Source organism: Ceratotherium simum, chromosome 35 (assembly GCF_057802395.1).
Source record: "Ceratotherium simum simum isolate JZ-2026a chromosome 35, ASM5780239v1, whole genome shotgun sequence".
NCBI lineage: Eukaryota > Metazoa > Chordata > Mammalia > Perissodactyla > Rhinocerotidae > Ceratotherium > Ceratotherium simum.
This window is the reverse complement of record NC_141934.1, coordinates 26,087,602-26,108,312: the sequence shown is the minus strand read 5'-3', so window position 1 is coordinate 26,108,312 and position 20,711 is coordinate 26,087,602. Positions and strand designations below refer to the sequence as shown.

Sequence of the window (20,711 nt, the reverse complement as noted above, 5' to 3'; positions counted from 1 at the left end):
GATGAAGAGTTGAAGGTCCGGGGAGGGGAGGTGTGGTGTGAGCCCCCAGCCACGGAGCTCGGAAAAGCGGGACCTGCCCATCCACGTGTCCATCGTCACAGCCTCATGCTGCCTTCCCTGCAGGGACCACAGAAGAGGAACAGACTGTGCTCAGCCTGGACAGCTGTGCACACACCCACCGAGGCTCATGACAGGTAGTGTTGCCCACTGGTTAGTGTCTAGGGTTGGCGGCTGAGGCACCAACCAAGTGGGCGTCAGTGAGGGTCCAGCGGGAGACAGGCCACCACCCAGAGCAGGTCCTTAAGGGGGGGTTGATGAATAGGGGCGAGGTGGCACTAAAGGTCGTTAGAAGGGACAGTGGGTGCCCTGGGCTAGCCTTGGGCTGGAGAGGGACCGCTACAGAGGAGGCACGTCTTGAACACATCGCCTCCCAACCTGGATGCTTGTGGCGTGTGGGGAGCAGCCGCTGTGATGGGTCAGGAGGGGCAGAGAGTCAGGGTTTCTGCATGAAGTCGGGGGACAGCCAGACACACGGGCAGGCTCCAGACCCCTGTCCTGTTCCTTGCCAGCGCTGCTGAAGAAGAGTCAGGCCCTCCCAGCCCCCCTCACTCTTGGAGGAGAATCCACACATCGGGGTTCAAGTCGGTCCTTCCTCAGGGCCGGACACAGGATGGAGCCTGTGATCGCGTGGTGAGCGCGCTGGCTCGAGTACTTTGCAGGAATTATTTTACTTAATCCTCCCAAGGGCCCCTGGAGGTGAATTGTCCACATTCACCAACACACACACGCACGCACACGCACAATTTCAGACGACAAGACTGAGCCCGAGGGCTGAGGGCTGAGCTGGGGTCTGCATAGCAGATAACGTGGAATGGCTCAGCCCCGGGGTGTCTGCCGGGCTCTGCTCTCACGGAGCGCACCTGGTGTTGGCCCCGTCCCACGGCGTTTTCCCTAAGTGGACGGCAAGGCGACGTTCGGCCATCCACAGGTGACACGTTTGATCACGTGTCGAGAGAAGAGGTCGTGTCTGGTCTGCAGACACACTTGCTAAAGCCGAGGCTGATGGGGGCATCGAGGCTGGTTGTGCAAAGCACAGGCAGAGAGAACAGGGTGGGTCCGACGAGTTCAGGTGTGAGGTCGTCGTGTTGGCATCCCCGTGGGGTGTCGGGACCGGCAGGGGTTTCGGAAGTTCTGGCACGCGGTAGGCGCCCGGCACGGTTGCCAACTGAGTGGCTGAGTCCGAGTCAAACCCACCCAGGACTTAGGGTTTCCAAAATAAGGAAGTGGCATGACTCAGGATTAAGTCCGCTGGACGTATTTTCCTCTCCTTTGATAGTTTTGGGCAGAAAACTTTGTTTTGCAAAGGAGTTTCTCTTGGAAGATGGTGGTGGGCAGGAGGGGTGTGGATGCGCCCCTCGTGGAGGGAACAGAAAGCTTCAGGGCTGTGCGGGGTTGGGGGACGAGTGCCTCTCCTGGAAGGGGATGCCGGTTTGCAGAGAGAGCAGCTGTGACATTGCCGGGACGCAGGTGGACGGCGAGGTGGTGCCTGCGGTGCTGGAGGGCTGCCTGTCTTGGGGGGACCCTGAGAGGAATCCAGGGCAGGGACATGACAGGGACAGAGGCTCTCTGGGGCGATCCCTGTCTCACCCCTGGGAGAACATTGGGGTGCAGGGAGGCTCCCCGTGGGCGGCCAGAGCTGCCAGCAGCCAGACCGAGCCCCCCAGGCTGCCAGCTGGGAGCCCCCCAGGCCACCATGCCCACGCCGCCCTGCACCCTCGCCTCGTTCTGCGCTCCGAATCTCTGACTCAGACCTCCCGGCTCAACTTCCTGTCTCGTCAATTTCACTTCCTAGTTCCTGCCTCCTGACTCTTCAGAACGAAACTCCTTCCTTAGAAATTAGAAGTGGAGTCGGGGAATCCAGACCACAGGGCTGGCTGGCAGAGTCCGCCGTCTGGGCAGAGTGCGTGTGGGCGTGCCCCGTGGGCGAGAGGTGGGCATTCCCTCTGGGGAGGGTCTGGCAACCCGCAGGGGTGAGCCCTGGTCCCTCCTGTCTCGGGAGCTCCATCCTGGGAGCCCCAGAGACGTGGTAGAGATGCCCGGTGGCCCCAGACCCAGACGCTCGGTGTCTGGAGCCGTGCTCCTTTGCCAAGTGCCTCCTGCCCACCTAGCGGTTGTGGGCGCAGAGACGCATGGTCCGTGAGCAGTGGAGCCAAGGAGCTGATTTGGAGATAACAAAACCACGTGACGGCAGGGCGGCTGGAGGACAGCTTTGGAGAGCGTGGTCAGGGAAGCCTTCTCTGAGGGGGTAGTCAAGAGCTGAGGAGGAGGACAGAGGCAGATCTGGAAAAAAGCCATGTGGGCAGAGGGGACAGCTAGTGCAAGTGTCCTGGGGCGTGTCTGAGGGCCGGGCATAAAAGGCCCCAGTGGCTGGAGCTGGTGATCGAGGCAGGAGGGAGGAAGCAGACCGGACACGGGCGGGGCTGGCTCTGCAGGCCTCCTGCGCCACGCCGAGGCCTTTGGATTTTATCCCAAGAGCTTTGGGTCGTCATCGGAAGATCTGAAGCAGAGGAGGGAGACGATGGGATTGGCATCCCTGAAAGCTCCCTGGGGCCTCCCTTGCGGAGAACGCACTGTGGGACTCAGGTGGAAAGTTCTGGATCTCTTACCCTCCCCTGGTGTCACGCCCCAGGACGAGGGCTGGGGACCCAGGCTGGGGAGCAGGGGCACCTCGGAGACCTGTGGCCTGTTGTTCCTTGGCTTCCCGTGGGCAGGATGGAAAGGCTGAGGCTCGAGGGCCAAGCAGATCACTGACCCCAGAGTTGGAGAAATCGGTCATGACCTGGATCAAGCTCCAAAGTTCAGCTCAGTTAACTTTCAACCCCCGGGAGCGGCCTGGGCATCTGTGGCAGGTGTTTGTGTGGGGCCAGGCTGGCCTACTGTCAGGTGAGGAAGGAGGCGGCGGCGGGCTGAGACCCTCAGGCAGCAGAGAGCCCTGGGGGGACCCAGACCCCCCCGCCAATGACTGAGGTCCCGTTTGCGCTCAGCAGAGGCTCCCCAAGTCCTAAGCTTCCCCCTGGAACGCTTAGCCAGCCTTGCGCGCCCGCAGCCCCGCCGGTGCTGGGAGGGCGGGAGGGCACGGTCCCAGCCCTCCAGAGGCCCCCACATAGGGCCTGGCGTCGGGCCGGGCGGGCGGCAGACCGCGGGTCGAACTGGCACAGGGGCAGGACAGCGGAAGAGGCTGTTTGCCCCGTCTGCCGGCGGACCGGCTCTGTTTTTCTGAACCCTCGTCTGTTCTTACGGCTGCTGACGCCGCCACTGCCACGGATGGGGAGAGAGGGAGGGGAAGCCGGTGCCAAGTTGGCCCGCCCCTTCTGAACCTGGGCTTCTGCCACGCTCCCCCGCCTGCCTGCTCCCGCGAGCCTCGTCTGGAGGTCACATTCAGCCCTGACGCGTCTCGCTGGGTCAGGCGGCAGGGAGACCGAGCCGAGCCAGGCGCGCAGCAAGGCTGCCGGGCACCGCTGCTCCGTCGGGCTGGGGTCTTCAGGTTTTGCAGAGCGGCGGGGGCGTTGGGGGGCCGGGGGGCTGAGCGTCTGTGCTGGGCGCCTTGGTGCCTGGAGGAGCCACAGACACTGTGCCCCCTGGTGATGCCTGGCATGGGGCACTGAGCGCACGACTGACAACTTCCCGCCGCCCGCCCACCCCCATCCGCGAAGGGCACCTCGCGTGCCCGCAGCTGCGGGGGGGACGGTGTCAGGAGTGGCAGCCCGAGGAGCCCTGGGCCACCGCGGGCGGGGGGAGCTGCTTCTCCGCCCTTCTCGGAGCCAGCCTCTGCCGGCCGCCCGCGGTCCCTCCCTCCTCCTCCCTCCTTCCTCCTCCCTCCTCCCTCCTCCCTCCTCCCTCCTCCCTCCCTCGCTGCCGTTGGACGAGAAGGATGTGAGGCAGAGCTGAGCCGGAGCAGACGCCAGCCAGAAGCCTCGCGGAGCCGCACCGCGGCCGCCCAGCCTCCCGCCTCCCAGCCCGCTGCTCCCAGCCCGCTCCCTGGAGCATCCTCCCAGCCGTATGTTTCCGGAAAACTTGGCCGAGGGGGAGACGCAGATGAGAGGATGTGAGTGACTGGCTCTGGGAGGGGACTGGGGGGCTTTGGGAGCTGGCGACAGGGACTGGCCGTGGCTGTCAGGCAGCCCCAGGCGGGGGACTCCAGGCGGGGGGAGTTCTGCACCATGGGATCCCCCCTTTTTCCCTGGCGCCCCCTTCCCCGGCTTTTCTGGCTGTCAGGCTGGGGCTCTCTGGGAAGGAGAGCAGGACCTGGGTCTGTGCTGGGAGCAGGCCTTGGGTGTCCCAGTTCGCTTGGGGGTCTCGGCTGGCGCTTGCCCAGATGTGCTCTCTCCAGGTGGACGGGCGTGGGGGGGCTCTCAGCCGGGTCTGGTTCAGGTGGTCTCCAAGGCACAGTGGGGTCTAAGGTGCTTCTTCCCGTGCCCTGCACCCTCGGTCTTGGGTCCCAGAACAGGAGCCAGAAGGGAGCTCGTGCCAGCCCGCCCCCACCCCAGGGGCCCTGGCCAGCACTAGTAGGGCCCCCACCCTTCACATGGCAGTTAGGGAAACTGAGGCCCAGAGAGCAGAGGGGACGGCCGAGACCATGCAGCACGTTCCGGGCAGGGCTTCTGGACAGCTGGGTCCAGTGCTCCTTCACGAGCTGCTCGCTTCCGGGAGGGGCTGGGTGACCCCCCCCGCCCCAGCTCCCCGTCAGCTTCGGCTGCTGCCAGGAGGGCTGTTAATTAGGACCCCAGGCCCCCAGCCAGACTCTGAACCACCTCCTTATTTGTGTGCTGGGTTTGGAACCGTCAGCCTCCCCGGGTCCGGCTGCCCCGGGGCCCTCGAGGCCCCCTCCCACCCCCCAGCAGGCCCAGATGGGAGACCCGCCCTCTCCCGCCCGGCGTTCTGGATCGACGTGTTTGCTGGGCTCTCTTGGCCCCAGCTGGGGAAATATAAATAAACGCGCGTCCCCGTCGTCCTCCGTCCTCCGCCAGGTTCTGTGGAAGTGGCAGCTGCTGCTGGCGCTGGCGACGGGAAAGGTCAGGGGGCGGGTTACACTTGATCCCATGCCCCGGCCCTCCCCCTGCTCGCGCCTGTCCTTGAGGAGCTGCCGGGAGCCACGTGGCCCCGTGGCCTATGCAGGGGAGCAGGTGGCCTGGTGGTCCACCACCACCCTGCCCACCGGGCCCAGAGGCGGGAGAGCAGAAACCTGGGTCCCCACGCCCAGCGCCTCCGGCCCGTGGCCCGGCCCATCAGCTTGAGTTGCTGTGACCCCCTGAGCCTCAGTTGTCCCCATCCTGGGCACGGGAAAACGCTCACGGCCTGGAGGGCAAGGATGAGCTGGGACCGAGTCTTTGACGGGCGTTGCAAACTCCGAGGTGCCTGGCCACGTGACGTGGTGGCCTGTTGATGCTTTGCTGTTATTTGTGTGAGAGCTTTGTGTGTAGCAAGCCCGGCACATGTTTGGATGGATGGATGGATGGATGGACGGACGGACGAATGAAAGACAGAAAATGCCAACACATGGGCTGTCGGCCCCTCAGCCTCCTGCACCCCTGCGAGATTTCAGCAGCCCTGCTCGCAGTTTGATTTTATTCAAGGAAAATGGCCTCAAACTTCGTTATGGGCAATCTTTCGTTAGTCCTCACAAGTGTAGCACTTTGGCTCCGAGGCCGCCGTGTTCCCGGCGGTGTGACTCAGGCCTCGTGCCTGCCGCCCTCGGGGGGCCCAGCCCTGCCCTGCGGCCCCCACCTCCCACCTCTCCCGCAGCCTTGGGGAGGAGGCCGGCCCTACCTGCCCGGGGGACGGTGGCTGGTGTGTCGAGTGCCCATGTGCACCCATGTGTGCCCGTGTGCGCCGGGAGCTCCCCGGGCCGGTGGGCCGAGACCAGGCCGGCTCCCAGGCGCGGCCTGTGGATGCAGGGGCACCGCGTTCTGCTGAGCCTGGTGTTTACAGCATGGAAAGTAGCAGGCGGGCGCGGCTGTGGCCTGAGTCTGTGGGCGTGGAGGGAACGTTCTCCGACCTGGGTGGGTGTGGGGCCGGGTCTGCCCGTTCCTGGGGGTTTCTCCCCACATCAGGAGTCTGCGAGGCTGTAGGAAGCTCACGGAGGTGGGGGTGCTGTGGTCTGGGGGCAAGTCTACTCCCAGCCCCTGAACCAGCCTGGGGTCCCTGAAGTCCAGGGACACCCAGGTGTCCACAGGGGGCATTGGGTCACAGGTGCCCCAGTTGACCTGGTGCGGAGGCTCCCGGCCCAGCTCACGGCCGCCCGACCCCACCCTCCCGCGCCTGCTCGCACGTTCCTTTCCTCCCTGGCTGGTGCGGCCGGAAAACAGCGCTGTCTCCCGAGGCCGCGTCTGCAGCTGCGAGGAGTGTCAGTGCAGGGTCACGACAGCCGGGGGGGCGGGGGGGCCTGGCGGGTCTGCGACCTGGACCTCAGCCCTCGGCCCCCAGAACCCTGACAGTGGCCTTGAGGGGGTGCACCCGCGCGAGCTCCCACCTGCCCCTCCCGGGCCCTGGAGCCCTGGGAGGCCGGCCCCGCCCCTCTCTGGTGTATCCACACCGTGTCCCTTCCGGAGCCTGGGACCTGAGCGGTGAGCCTCCGGTCTGTGTCAGGGCTGCTTCCTGCCCGGGCTCCGTCTGCCCTCCGGGCCGTGGGTGCCGCCCTCACCTGCCGCCCTCCCTCCGCAGGTCTCCTGGAACACGGCCGGAACTGGTCGGCCATCGCCCGCATGGTGGGCTCCAAGACCGTGTCGCAGTGTAAGAACTTCTACTTCAACTACAAGAAGAGGCAGAACCTGGATGAGATCCTGCAGCAGCACAAGCTGAAGATGGTGAGTCCCCCACGCCCTCCGCACGGCCGGGCGGCCCGCCAGACCCCCCACGTGGGGCTGCCCTGGGAGCCCTGGGCGGGAGGGGTGTCTCGCCCAGGACTCAGCCCCTGGCTCCTGCTAAGCGGTGCCCATGGGACAGCTCCAGGGTTGATCTGTGCCGTAAACGTCCCTCCTGGGTGCCGGGACGGGGAGGTGTGCCCGCTGTGGGCCAGGCCCGCCCCCGCCTCCACCCCAGCACCCCTCGGTCAGACCCTCCAGGGCTGCAGCGCCGGCTCAGCTGTGGAGGGAGTGTGGCGAGTCGGGCCCTGACTCACCAGGGATTCTCGGCCGTCGGTGCATTGGAGTGAAGACCCAGAGGCAGATGGACCCCAAGGGGGCATCCCCCACCCCATTTGGCCTCATGGTCTTAGGGCTGGCGGGGAGGGAAGGACAGATTGGGGAGAAGCGGCCAGCCCGGGCCTCCCGGGGGCTCAGGGGAGGCCGAGGCCTTCCTGTCCCCAGGAGCACAGAAGGGGCGGCGCCTCGCTGAGTGTGAAAATGGTCCCCATGGAGAGCGCTTCCTGCAGCTGTTACTGGGACGCGAGGGCTGTTTGGGGGCGGCCACGTCTTTCTGTCTGTCCTTCTGTCTTTCTATCTTTCTCTCTCTCCTTTTGGGCACACTTGTGACGTGCCAGGCATTGTCACCATTCCAAATCTGGGGAAACTGAGGCTCAGCCAGGCTCAGAAACAGCTGACTTGGGGTTTGGACCCACAATACGTGACCTGAGGAGCCGTGCTCTTAGCCAGTGGGCCGCGTGTTTCCTTGTAGGTATGAAGGGACAACAGGGAGACACACAGCTCTCCTTCCCCCAGGACCGGCTTGTACCCGTCCCCCTGGATCAGGCTGCCTGTGCTGTGTTTAAAGTATGTGCAGCCTGTCCTGGGAGGCAATGCCTGCAGAGGTCCAGAGAGGGTGAGCACGCTGCTGAGGTCACACAGCACGCGCAGGCCAGAGACAGGGTTATCCTGTTGGAACTCTCCTTGAGCGCTGTGCAGAATTTAAGGGCACCCCTTCCCAGCCCCTCTGAGTGTCCTAGGCTGGAGGGGGACACTTCCCCGCTCCCTCATTCCCCCTCACATCCAGTGAGGCCATGCCGCCTTCACTTTTGCCCCTTGCTGTTGAGATGGACTTGAACCTGGTGCTCCTCAAGCATCAGGCTCCCTTGGACACCAGGGGCTCTGCTTCCTTCTAGATTTTCCAGGACTCTGGTTTCTGCAGGGGGGAGGCCTCAGGGAGGGCTGAGGGCGTGGAGCACCTGTATAAACACCTGCCGAAGCCCCTCAGAGCCGAGGATCCAGCCCCTGGGGGACGGAGGCCCGAGGGGTGGGGTGTCAGCCAGCCTCTGTGTGCACCAGCGCAGGATTAACTGGGGGGGTGAGCATCGCTCCAGGCACGAAAATATCTTCCGCTGCCTCCCTACTCCCCCGCCCCTGCTCCTCCCAGCTGGTCTCCACAGCCCGGAGTCCACGGCCCGGAGTCCACGGCCCGGAGTCCACAGCCTGGAGTCCACGGCCCGCATCGCTCTGGGCCTCTGGGGTTACAGGCTGCTCCTCCCCTCACAGCCTGCTGGCCCCACAGACTCTTTCCAGGTTTCCTCGGGGCCCGGTCCCTGGCATCCCTGGGCACCCCAAAACTTGACAGTGTGGGTTAGAGGACCAGAGACCCCAGCACAGTGGAAGGTGCAGCCCGGGCTCAGGGTGAACGTGGGGTCAAGTCCTGGCTTGACAACCTGGCACCTGTGTGACTTGGGCAGTGGCTTCACCCCCTGAGCCTCAGTGTCCTCATCTGTAAAGTGGGGGGGCAGTAGTGGGGGCTCTTGTTTCAGATGATGTGTGCTGGAACAGCCATAGCAGGGACTCTGGGCCCAAGAGACTCAGGTTCAAATCCAGACTCTGCCACTTACTAGCTGTGTGGCCCCGGGCAAGTGGCTTGTCCTCTCTGTGCCTCAGTTTTCCCACCTGTGAAAAGGGGGTAACAACAGTGCCCACCTCAGAGGGCTGTTGTGGGCATGACACAGGTGGACGGGTGTACAGCGAGGAGAACGGGGCTTGGCACGTCACGAGCGCCGCACAGGTGAGAGCCGCGATGGTGGTGGCAGTGGCAAGCTCACAGCTGCCAGGTGTCTGGTGGCTGGGGTGTCTCGTCTCCCTGGTTGTCAGTTAGGCCTGAAGCACGTCTGCTCCTGGATTGACCGAGTGATTGATTGGTTGATTCATTCATTCATTCATTCACTCGTTCATTCAGAGGCGGCTGAGCAGGATGGTGTGGGTGGCTCTGGGCTTGAGGGCTCACAGCCCAGCTCTGCATCACTGCCTGGTGCCCGCGGGTACATGGCCTTTCTGCCCTGTGCCTCAGTTTCCCTCTGTAGAGTGGAGGTCAGACCAGGACCCGCTCGTGGGGTGGTTGTGAGGAGCGGACGTGTTGCGAAGGGCAGTGCCTGGCCCTTGGTCAGTGCTCAGTAAGTGTTGGACGTCATCCTCATTGTGCATTCAGCAAGCCTTTATTGAGCGCCCGCTGTATACCGAGGAAGCAGCAGCAGGTGCCCCCGGGTATACGTGTGGACGGGGTTTTCTTGCTGGGCTGAGGAGCTGGGCGTTTCTTCACTGGACAGTGGGGAACCATTGAAGGTTCGTGAGCCAGGGGTAATGCAGCCGAGACTGGGCTCGGGGTGGGTGGTGCTGGTCTGAGTGAAATGTCGCTGACTGATGGAGGTCACCCTCCTTGTCCCCTGACCCTGAACGCTCTGATGGGTGGGCAGCATCGTTGGCGGCCTGAGGAGGAGGCGTGAACAGAGGGGGACCCTGAGGCCCAGCTCGGGCCCCTCCCCAGCCCCCTGAGGTTGCTGCCGTTGCCCCCATTCCTCGGAGGAGGATGCTGAGGCCAGGAGGAAGCAGGTGCCTGCTGAGACCACAGAGGGGGTTGAACCCGGGTCTCTAGGAGCCCTGGCTTCCCTTCGTGTACCCGTCCCTGTTACTAGATGTGGCGCACACAAAACTCGGCAGAGGGTGGTCCCACCAGGCGAGCAGGGGAGCAGAGGTGGGGGCCAGCCGCCACGTTCTGAGGCCAACAGACGGGCGAACATTGCTGATCGCGTGATGAGAAAGGGCGCTGTGGGAGGGTGGGTTGGTTCTCCATCCCGCTGGCCTCGGAGGAGCAGACTTACGTCGAGGGCTGCAGGGAAGGTGCAGGGAGCGGACGCGGGGACCCGTCACAGGAAGTCGAGCTCAGCCTGGTCCGTCCATCCTGACGGTTGCGTGTGGGTGAGTTCCCCGTCACTGGAGTGTGCAAGCAGTTCTCACAAGATGCCGCTGGACTCGGTGACCTCTGCCTCCCGCCCCTCCCCCATGCCCTCCCGTCCCAGGAGGAAGACAGGTCCTTGTGACTCCTGGAGCAGTGGCAGCTCCCTCTCGCTGCTGCCTAGGCCCGTCTGGAGCTCAGGAAGCAGTGGGGGAGACAGGGGGTCAGCGGCCGTCCCCTCCAGCCCTGCCCCAGGCCTGGCCTGAGCGTGGCCGCGGGCGACGTCAGCAGGAAGCAGACCGGGCGGGCGGGGCGCGTCCAGAGTTATGTAACGTTTGGCATCAGTGGCTTCTCGGAGCCTTCCCTCCCTCTCCGCGTGGCCGAAGGTTACCCTTTACTCTCATCTGTGGACACAGGCCCTGGGGCCCAGCTTCCCTGTTTCTCCGTCTCTGTCCATCTCAGCCCAGGCCCCACCTTGCCTTGTTTTCCTCTGTCGTCTCCTCCGTCTGAGGCTGCACAGACCTGCAGAGAGAGGTGGTCCAGGCAGGCAAGTGCTTGCACCTGACTTGCATTCAGATCCAGGCTCCTCGACTCACGAGCTGTGTGATCTTGGGCAAGTGTCTCTGCCTCTCTGAGCCACTGTCTTTGTCAGGTTCATTCACCTAAAGAAGTAGGTACAGAGCGCCTGTTCTGTGCCAGGCCCTGTGTACTGGGAATACAGCCGAGAACAGATGACAAAGATGCCGGCCCTTGAGGAGCTGGTTCTAGTTCAAGAGATGAATTAACACACAAATAATTTCAGGTTGTGGTCTGAAGGTGGTAAGAGGCTGGGTAGCGTAGAAAGTAATTGATGGGGCTGAGATTAGCTAGTTTTGACAGGTAATCAGGGAAGATCTCTGTGAGGAAGTGATGTCTGAGTGAAGCCCTGATGGAGGGGAGGAAGTGAGTCGTGGGAGTATCTGGGAGAAGGATGTTCAGGCTGGGGAACTACCAGTGCAAAGGCCCTGTGGCTGGGGCGTTGTAAGCACGCTTGCTCAAGGAGGGCAGCGTGTTCCAGCAAGGTGGAGAGGCGAGTGGGGTCCACGTCTGGATCATGCAGGGCTATAAGGAGCGGGGAGGACTTGGGGTTTTATATCAAGGGTTTGGGGAGCCCTTGGAGAGTTTGAGGCAGGGGGCAGCGTGCTCCGATGTGCAGGGCAGCTGTGCAGATCCGGTGGATTAATACGTGGAAAATGCTTGGCACACAATAGTTGCTTAATAAACGTCCACGGTCATTATTAACATTAGTATCTCCAGCATCCCTGTTCTGTATGCACCCCCCCCCCCAGGTGCGGGCCGTGGGTGGAAGGAGTCCTCGGACCCTCGCCGAGTCCCAGCCTCTCAGGTCCAGTGTTGTTGACATCGTCCTGGCCCCGCTTGGCCGACACGGCCTAGGCCTCGGGTCTGGCAGACCTCCCAGAGAGACCGCATGGCCCCAGGAGGACCCGAGTCCCAGCCCACAGGAGCCCCTGTTCTGCGAGGCCCTGCACGTCCCGAGTCCCCCACGTCACCCAGCCGAGCGAGTGGGTCCCTGCCTGCCAGAAACAGATTGGGGAAGAGGGGAGCCCTCGGCCGCACCCACAGAAGCCACGCGCCACACTACTTTCTCGCGCCTCCATGCGCTCGGGGGGGCCTCTGGGAGAAGCGGGGGTTGGGAGCAGGCTGGGTCAGCCCAGGAGGCAGTGGACGCGGAGCCGGGCGCTCCCCTGCGGCCCCGGGGACATTGGGCAGGGTGGGGCTGTGGCTCTGGCTGAGCGCTGGTGACGGAAACCGTGACTAACGGGCAGACGGACGTTTCCCTTTTCCTCCTGGCAGTCCAGGCAGCTACGCTCCAAGGACCCCCGTTGGCTCAAGATGAAGGTGGGAGGGAGATGATCCCACTCCCAGGCTGTGGCTGGGGGACCCCCTGAGGCCCATCCCCAGCCCGGCCGTGGTGGGCAGGGCCTGCTGGCGCCTGGAGGTGACAGGCAGTGGCCCGGAGAGCCGGGTGCAGGGTGGCTCGGTCCCAGGGCCGGGGGACTGGTGGAGGGAAGGTGCGTAAGTTTCCGGTTTCCTGTGACAAAGGACCCAGACTAGGTGGTTACAGCAGCAGAAACGTCTTCTCTCACAGTTCTGAGGCTGGAAGTCGGACATCAGGGTGTCAGCAGGGCCGCGCTCCCTCCGCGGGCTCCAGGGGAGGGGCCCTCCTCGCTCTTCCTGCTCCCGGTGCCGCGGCATCCCTGCCGCTCCCAGGCTGGGGGATGCGTTGCTCCCTTGTGTGTCTCTGTGTCCAAATCTCCCTCTTATAAGGACACCGCTCGTATTGGATTAGGATCCACCCTAATCCAGTGTGACCTCATCCTAACTAATTACATTTGCAAAGAGCTTATTCCCAAATAAGGTCACATTCTGAGGTTCGGGTGGACGTGAATTCCGGGGGGACACTATTTAACCCAGTATAAAGGGCTTCACTGAGCCCTGTTGGCACAGCCAGGAGCGTGGTAGTTTCTGGTTCCTTCTTCGGGGACCCTGAAGGTCTCAGGCTGCGTTCCCTCCTGTCACAGCAGCTGTATTGAGGTGGGTCCCCTCTTAAAGGCCAGTCCACTTCCCCTGAGAGTACCCGGTCACCTCAGACCCCCAGCACATTCTGCCTCGCACATACGCCAACTCTGCTGACTGTGTGTTCAAGCCCCAGACACTGCCCATTCACAGTCACTCAGTAAGTCAATCAACAAACACTTTCTGAGCCTTTGCCGGGCTCAGTATGGGGGGTAAAGAGATGCCCTCCTGGAGCGCCCGGCCCAGTGAGGTTCAGATGGGAGCCATCAAGGTGGAGCGATGTTTGTATCCAAGCTGGGGGGTGGGCATCTGGCTCCTTGTGTGAGGAGCCCGACTTCTGGGGACGGGATGCGGTGTCGGGGGAAGTGAAAGGCTCCGTGTTGAGGGCCTTCGTTCTGTTCCTGGAATACACCCAGCCCAGTCCCACCTCAGGGCCTTTGCACATGCGGTCCCCTCCACCTGGATCACTCTCGTCCAGAGCTGTGCCTGCCAGCTCCCTCTGCTGCTCAGACTGCGGCTCAGACGTTGCCTCCTCAGGGAAGCCTTTCCCCACCAGCCCTCCAGAGTAGCCCTGGCCCTGCACTGTTGCCCCACCCTACCTGTTCCCCCAGCAGCCGTGGCCGCACCTCAAAGTCTCTTTTTACCGGATGTGTTGGTTGCCCATCTCCCTGACTGGAAGGCCTCTGGGGCAGGGACTGTCTACCTCGTTCACTGTGTGTCCTCAGCCCTGGGGCCATGCTTGGCACACAGGTGCCCTGTAAGACTGGCAGGGTGGAGTGACAAGCTAGCCTGTCCCCGGGGTTCAGCAGGGGGCAGATGAGACGTGCCAGGAAAAGCTTCATTCATTCATTCACTCCACACGTGCAGACCGACCCGGCAGGTGCCCTCCCGGGGGTGTGGTCACCGCTCTGGCTAGGACAGTCAGAGGGGCTGGAGCAATCACGAGGGCCCTCAGGCAGAGGCAAGCCTTCCTCACCTGTTCCGGAAGGATGTCAGGGCAGCTGATAGGCCAGGCTGTGCCCCAGGGTAGCTGGGAGCGGGGGGAGACTAAAGCCCTCGGTAAAAATAACCACTGGCATGTGTGGCGGGTGGTGGTGTGCGGGGGAGGGGCGCCCTCAGGGCCACATGGCGGGAGCGCTGGTCCTTGCAGCTGTGGTGAGGCCTTGAGCATGGGAGTCCCCGGGCTGACAGCCCAGGGCCGGGCCCTGACCCGCCGGTGTCCCTGTGCCCTAGGAGAAGGAGAGGAACGCACGGAGGAAGAAGAAGAAAGCCCCGGCCGCTGCCAGCGAAGAGGCCACCTTCCCGCCCGTGGTGGAGGATGAGGAGATGGAGGTGTCGGGTGTGAGCGGCAACGAGGAGGAGACGGCGGAGGAGGCAGACGGTGAGTGTGGGCGGCGGGAACTGACCTCTCCTGGAAACGTCCGTGTCCTTCTGAGAAGGGGCCTCAACTGCCCCGAAGGGGAGAGCATGACGGCAATGATGGTGATGGTGACGATCATGGTGATGGTGGCGATGATGGTGATGATGATGATGATGGTGGTGATGGTGACGATGATGGTAATGGTGGCAGTGATGGTGATGATGATGATGGTGGTGGTGGCGGCAATAATGGTGGCGATGATGGTGATGATGATGATGGTGGTGATGGTGACGATCATGGTGATGGTGGCGATGATGGTGATGATGATGATGGTGGTGATGGTGGTGATGATGGTGGTGATGGTGGTGATGACGATGATGGTGGTGATGTGTTGGTGGTGATGGTGGTGATGACGATGATGGTGGTGATGTGTTGGTGGCGATGGTGGTGGTGGCGATGATGGTGGTGGTGATGGTGATGGTGGTGGTGATGATGGTGGTGATGGTGATGATGATGATGGTGGTGATGATGGTGGTGTTGGTGATGATGGTGATGATGGTGATGGAGACGGTGGTGATGATGATGGTGGTGATGATGATGGTAGTGATGGTGGTGGTGATGATGGTAGTGATGGTGGTGGTGATGATGGTGATGGTGATGATAATGATGGTAGTGATATGATGATGATGATGGTGGTGATGTGATGGTGATGGTGGTGATGTGATGGTGATGATGGTGGTGATGATGATGGTGGTGATGGTGGTGATGATGGTGGTGGTGATGATGGTGGTGATGATGGTGGTGATGATGATGGCAGCAACGATAATGATGATAATCAGCTTCTCTTTGCCCGCCTGGCCTTTATCTATTCAATCCTGATCCCTGTGAGTGCAGCCTCATTCTTGGTGACCATACACATCCAGGACAGGCCTAGTGACACCTGTTGTCTTGCCCACACATCTGGTGTCATATTTTAGAAAGAAATTTTGGTTTTGAAAAGAGTTTCTACCTGTATTATTTTGCAAGTCAACTAATATAAACAATACTGATCTATTGGTTGATAAATATTTCAAAAGCAACATAATTATAGTGCCTCCTTTTATTCCCAAGTGTCTCGATTTGAATGATTAATTCCATGGTTTTCTGTGCTCTGTGGGAGGGACTGAGGCTTGGGGCAGTTAAGTGTCCTGGCTCAACACCCCAGGTGTCCCATATTCGCATCGTCTGCACCTGTCTTAGGTGATTTCTACCACCACGTGAGTGCTGCTAAAGAGGGAGTGAGGATTAATCATCTGAGTGGCGCTGGCGGTTCCGCCCACGCCTCACAAGGAGGATTTTGACTGCAGCTTCAGAGCCTGGCCCCCGTATAACAACACTCCACTGTGTAACCAGTGTGTGTAGACTCGGGACACACCCAGGCTGCCCGACGCCAGCCCCCAAGCTCCTGTTCCCTTATTAGTCATACTTGGCCCCACTTCCTCCCTTCTCCCTGGCTCTGCACCTGCCCCCAGGTCCTGACGCCCCTGAAGACCCCAACCCTTCCTTAGCCCTTCCATCATCCTCCTGGCCAGAGCAGCCCCAGCTGGCCCTCTAGTTCTTGGTGAAGGGAACAACTTTCCTCCTCCCCCTGTGTGAGGTTCCCTCGCGTTCATCCTGCATTTGAACGCCCAAGCTTCTGCCAATGTGCGAAGGAAGGTGTGAGTCACCTCCTGGTCCTGTGAGCCAGGCCTGCAGATAAATTCAGGCCCCACTAGCCTGCAGTGTGTTCACCAGCCCAAATCCTACTTCCTGGTGGAAAATGGAGAATCGGGCTGTTTGGTTGCTGCTGTCCAGGTTGGGGATGGGTCTGGGGTCCTGAATCTGGCCTCCTCGCCAGCTCGGTGTCTCTCTACCCAGGTTGTCCAGAGGCCTGGCCAGCGCCCGATGGAGGGCTGCAGATTCCTCTGGGCCTCTCATTCTGGGTCCTGAGTCTGTAGCCGGGAACAGGGAAGACTGAGGGAGCAGACACCCAGGCCCCTCTGAATGTCCCCTCAGCCTTCTATACGGGCGGGATGCAGGCTTGTTGGGAAGTTAAGGGAAGCCAGACTTCGGCTCAGCATTAAAACCAGGGCAGATGCTGCCCAGTGAGAGAACTGTGTGGTGGTGAGCTCACCATCACTTGTAGGGTTCACACGTCCCATCAGGGTGTGGGGAGGGAGAGGGCTGGTCTGGCTGGAGCTGAGGCTTCTGTGACCACCTGGTAGCTCTGAGCAGATCACAGACGGCAACTGAGAGGGTGCTGCACCAAGGTGCTAGGTGATAGTCCCATCTGACAGATGAGGAAACTGAGGCCCAGGGAGCGGAGAATTGCTCACATAGGGTGTCACGTAACTGGTGGACGTGGAATCTCCAGTCCAGCCAGCACTGGCTGTGTAACCCTGTCCCTCGTGACCAAGTGGGGGAGGTGAGGTAGATTCTGGGTCAGGGCCTGAGGTCGCTGCAGTGGAACCTTCTAGAAAGCCCCAGCAGTGCTGCAGACACCTCCAAGGACCAGGCAGCAAAGGCCTCGTTGCATCTGGGCTGCAGAGAGTCAGTTCAGGGGGAGGAGGGACCCGTCCAGCCAAGTTGTGCCTCCAGCAGTGATCGCGGTCGCAGTACGAGCCACAGCCCCGAATTAGTCCCCTCGGTCGTGATAGTGGCCCCGTGGAGTGGGTGCTCTCATCTCCCCATCACAGGTGGGGAAACTGAGGCGCAGAGCCTTACCCAGGGTCACACAGTGGCCCGTTTGGGGACCAGGATTCCCACTTGTTAGAGGTACGATCCTGGGGCCCCACCTGCACCTACAGGATGGGGTCGTTTTAGGGATGCGCCCGGCCGGCTGAGTCGTTGCGGTGCTTCCCCGCCTGCTCACCTGAGAACTGCTGTGGACGAGCCCCGTGGGGAGGGAGCGGGCCCGGCGTCAACTGCCCGTTTTGTAGATGGACAAGCTGAGAGTCCAGGGTCCCTCAGCTGGCCCCTGCGTCCTGTCGTCTGATGACGCAGAAGGGAAGGAGCGACATGGCTGGAGTCAGCAGGCGGGGGCAGGAAGTCCAGTGGTTAGGGGCACGGGGTGCTGGGTCAGTTCCCCCTGCCCCCATGCAGTGTGGCCTGGGCACATGCCCAGCCTCTCTGTGCCTAAGTTTCCTTGTCTGCAAACGGGAGTGGTGATTGTCCCGAGCTCAGAGGCGGTTGAGGATGGCATGAGTCGTGTGTATGAAGAGGAGCCCGGCGCCCACACGGCGAGCCCTGTGTTGCTGTCGTTGGGCTCATTTCTGCTCTGGGCCTTGATGGGAGGCGAGACGCGGGAGAGGCTGGGGTCCGTGGGGGCAGTGAGAGCTGGAGGAAGCGTTTGTCCAGGGCCCCAGCAGGCCCCGCTGGCCCGGCTCTGCGTCTGAGGGGTGAGATGGTGGCAGGAGCCCTACCTCTGAGGCCAGCCCCCACCCCGCCCCAGGGTCCTGGGAGCCGGGCACCAGAGAAGGCCAGCGACTTGCCCAAGGACCCCCAGGAGGGGCGGCGCTCGCTTCTCCCCCTGCATGACCCCGTTGTTGTTCAGGGCGCTGTAGGTGACCTGGGGCTGCTGGTGTCCAGTCTGGAGGGAGAGGGCACGTCGGTCCCAGGACAAGGGCTGTCGGGACAGGGCGGGCAAGTGGCCGGCAGAGCTGCTGCAGGTCCTCGCTGCTGCCCGCTGGGCTCTGGCCCCCCGCCAGCCACCTCCCCGGCCACACCAACCTCCGCCCTCCCACCCGCTGCCGGAGCCACCTCGCCTCTAACCCTTCTCTCACTTCCTTCCAGCCTTACACGCCTCTGGGAGCGAGGTGCCCAGAGGGGAGTGCAGTGGCCCAGGTACGAATGTGGCCGGCTGGCCTGGGGGGTGGGGGTAGGGCCAGGCCGGGGTGGGGGGCATCCCGAGGTCACCTGTCCTGTGAGGGGCCCCACTTCTGGGAGCATGCCTCTGTCTGTGGGCACCACCATTTATGCTGCCGCCTCGGTCCCCCCTTTTCAGTGCAGTGTCTGTTCCCCATGCTGTTCCCTGACACACTCCTGCAGATCAGTACACTCGGCTCAGCTCTTTGGTTGGTTTTCACTAGTGTATCCATCCGTGACTCTCACCTGGTGTGATTTGCCCAACAGCAAGTGCTGGGGTTTTCACATGTCCCCATTGTACAGAAATGGAGGAAATTGAGACCCAAAGAAGCGGCAGGAGTGGTTTTTTAAGGCTAAAGAGCTGGGCCTGGAGTGGGGGGTCCCCTCACCCGCGTCTGTGCACACTCAGTCATTCAGTCAGCACTCACCGTGCACCTGCTGGGCTGTGGGAAGCAGATGGGGGTATGGTCTGTGTGGCCAGGTCCCCCGAGTTCACGGGCCTGTTTGTGGTTGGCGTGTTACAATGACGATAATGGTGACACAGCAGCAAGTAGCCACAGGCGTGGCCCTGCGCCGTGTGCCCACTGGCTACTCCCCACTCTACAGATGGGAGAGCACGGCCCGAGGTGCCCTGCACTGCCATGCCAGGCCGCCGGGGGCGCTGAGCCGGGTTGGAGCCCGGAACCAGGCCTGCAGCCCGGTCGCCCTCAGGCTGGCTTTGGGGGTGCCGGTCGCCAGGCGGTCTGGGGGTTGGACGGTGTGAGGTCGCTGGGCCCCGGGGTCAGCCCTGGGAGAAAGCGCCGGGGTGGGAGGGCTGTCCGGGGATGTGCGCCTTGGGGCTGCTTGGTGGCGGGCGATGTGGCCCTGCACCCGGAGCTCTTACGGGGCCCCCAGCACCTTCACCCCCTCCGCTCTCCCCACAGCCGCTGTCAACAACAGCTCGGACACCGAGAGCATCCCCTCGCCGCGTGCCGAGGCCGCCAAGGACTCAGGGCAGAACGGGCCCAAGCCCCCGGGTGCCACCGTGCCGCCCCCCGAGCCGCCCACCCCGCCACCTGAGGACCCCCAGGCCCCCGCCGAGCCCGCCCCTGCCCCCGAGGCCGCCGGCCCGCCCACGCCGCCGCCGGCACCCCCGTCACCCGCTGCGCCCCCGGCCGTGGTCCCCAAGGAAGAGAAGGACGAAGAGGCGGCCGCGGCGCCCCCGGCGGAGGAGGGCGAGGAGCAGAAGCCCCCCGCAGCCCTGGAGCTGGCGGGGGACGTGGGCAAGACGGAGGAGGCCGGCGAGGAGCCCCCCGCAGAGCCAGTCGGGAGCGTGAAGAGCGAGTGCAAGGAGGAGGCCGTGGAGGAGGCGCCCGACAGGGCCGCGGGGGGCGCCGCGGCCGTGGCCACACCCGAGGGGGCGCTCAAGGTGGAGAGGAAGGAGGGCGGCGGCCCCGGGGGCAAGGCTGCGGCCAAGGGCTCGGGCGCCCCCCAGGACAGCGACTCCAGCGCCACCTGCAGCGCCGATGAGGTGGACGAGCCCGAGGGCGGCGACAAGAACCGGTGAGTGGGACGGCTGGGTGGCTTTCGTCTTCTCATTCTGCAAACAGTTGTTGAGCACCGACTGCAGACCGAGATCGCAGCGGCGAGGCCGGGTCTGGTTAGGGACCCAACCTGAGCAGAGTCTGGACACAGGAGGGCCAGCTGGGAGAGGGCAGTGGGGGTCCAGAGGACCCCCCAGGAGGTGGCAGCTGAGCTGAGCCTGGGCCGAGAAGGAGGCAGCCACGGGGAGCTCTGGGGAGAGAGGGGCCGGGCAGTGTGGGTTGGCTTTCCAGGGCTGCCATCACAAAGGACCACAAACTGGGAGGCCGCAAGTCCAAAATCCGGGTGTGGGCAGGCTCGTGCTCCCTCTGGAGGCTCTAGGGGAGGGTCCTTCCTGCCTCCTCCAGCCGCTGGTGGTGGCCGGTGGGGGCCAGCTGTCCTGGGTGCTCTTGGCTTGTAGAGGAATCACTCCCGTCTCCACCTCCGTGGTCACACGGCGTGTTCCCTGTGCGTGTGTGCCCACATTTCCCTCTTCCACTGAGGACCCCAGTCATTGGACTAGGATCCACCACAGCGACCTCATCTTAACTCTGTCACATCTGCCAAGAGCCTATTTCCCAGTGAGGTCACAGTCACAGGTATCCGTGTGTGACGACTTGGACGTATGTTGGAGGACACAATTCTACCCTCAACATGGCGGAACAGCACGGGCAAAGGCCGGGGGGTGGGAGCGAGCCTGGCGTGATTCAGGCACTGGGTGGTGGTGCGAGCGAGGGGCAGGGTGGGAGCGGGCGAGGCTGGCCGGGTGGGCAGGGCAGTGCTCGTGGGGCCTTGTGGGCTGGGTGGGAGGCTGCGTTTTGTTCTCAGGGGAGTGAGAAGACCCCGAGAGCTTCCGCCCGAGAGAGCTGGGGCTGGCTTAGGCCTGAATCCTTGTGGCTGCATGTGTGGGGGATTTAGTGGGGGTCGGAGGGGCACAGGGAGACAGGTCAGAGGGCAGCTGCTGTCATCTGGGTGGATGGTGCTGAGAGTCTGCCTGGGGCCAGAGGCGGTGGAGGTGGGGGAAACAGCAGACCCCCGAGACAGTTGGTGGCTCCTCTCCCATCCCCCGGGGTCCGGGCTCGGAACTTGGGGCGCCCTGGCCTGGTGGTCCGGGCCCCTCTCCGCCAGAGCTGTGGGAATGGCAGTAGCAGGAGCGAGTTCTCCTCACAGAGATGTGTGCCCCGTGGGGGTG

At 63.0% G+C, this 20,711-nt stretch overlaps 1 protein-coding gene across 20 annotated transcripts in view; it reads left to right on the top strand.

Moving 5' to 3' along the window:
• Window positions 1–20,711, top strand: part of NCOR2 (nuclear receptor corepressor 2) — a 216,405-nt gene that overhangs the window by 154,509 nt on the left and 41,185 nt on the right. For 16 of the 20 annotated variants that reach the window (XM_087423434.1, XM_087423447.1, XM_087423444.1 and 13 more), the window contains 4 exons: window positions 6,721–6,863; window positions 13,951–14,098; window positions 17,888–17,938; window positions 18,883–19,501. In XM_087423434.1, coding sequence (XP_087279560.1) covers window positions 6,721–6,863; window positions 13,951–14,098; window positions 17,888–17,938; window positions 18,883–19,501 — 961 coding nt within the window. The remainder of the gene's footprint in view (window positions 1–6,720; window positions 6,864–13,950; window positions 14,099–17,887; window positions 17,939–18,882; window positions 19,502–20,711) is intronic. The other 4 variants (XM_087423440.1, XM_087423451.1, XM_087423449.1 and 1 more) reach the window with 1 other exon arrangement.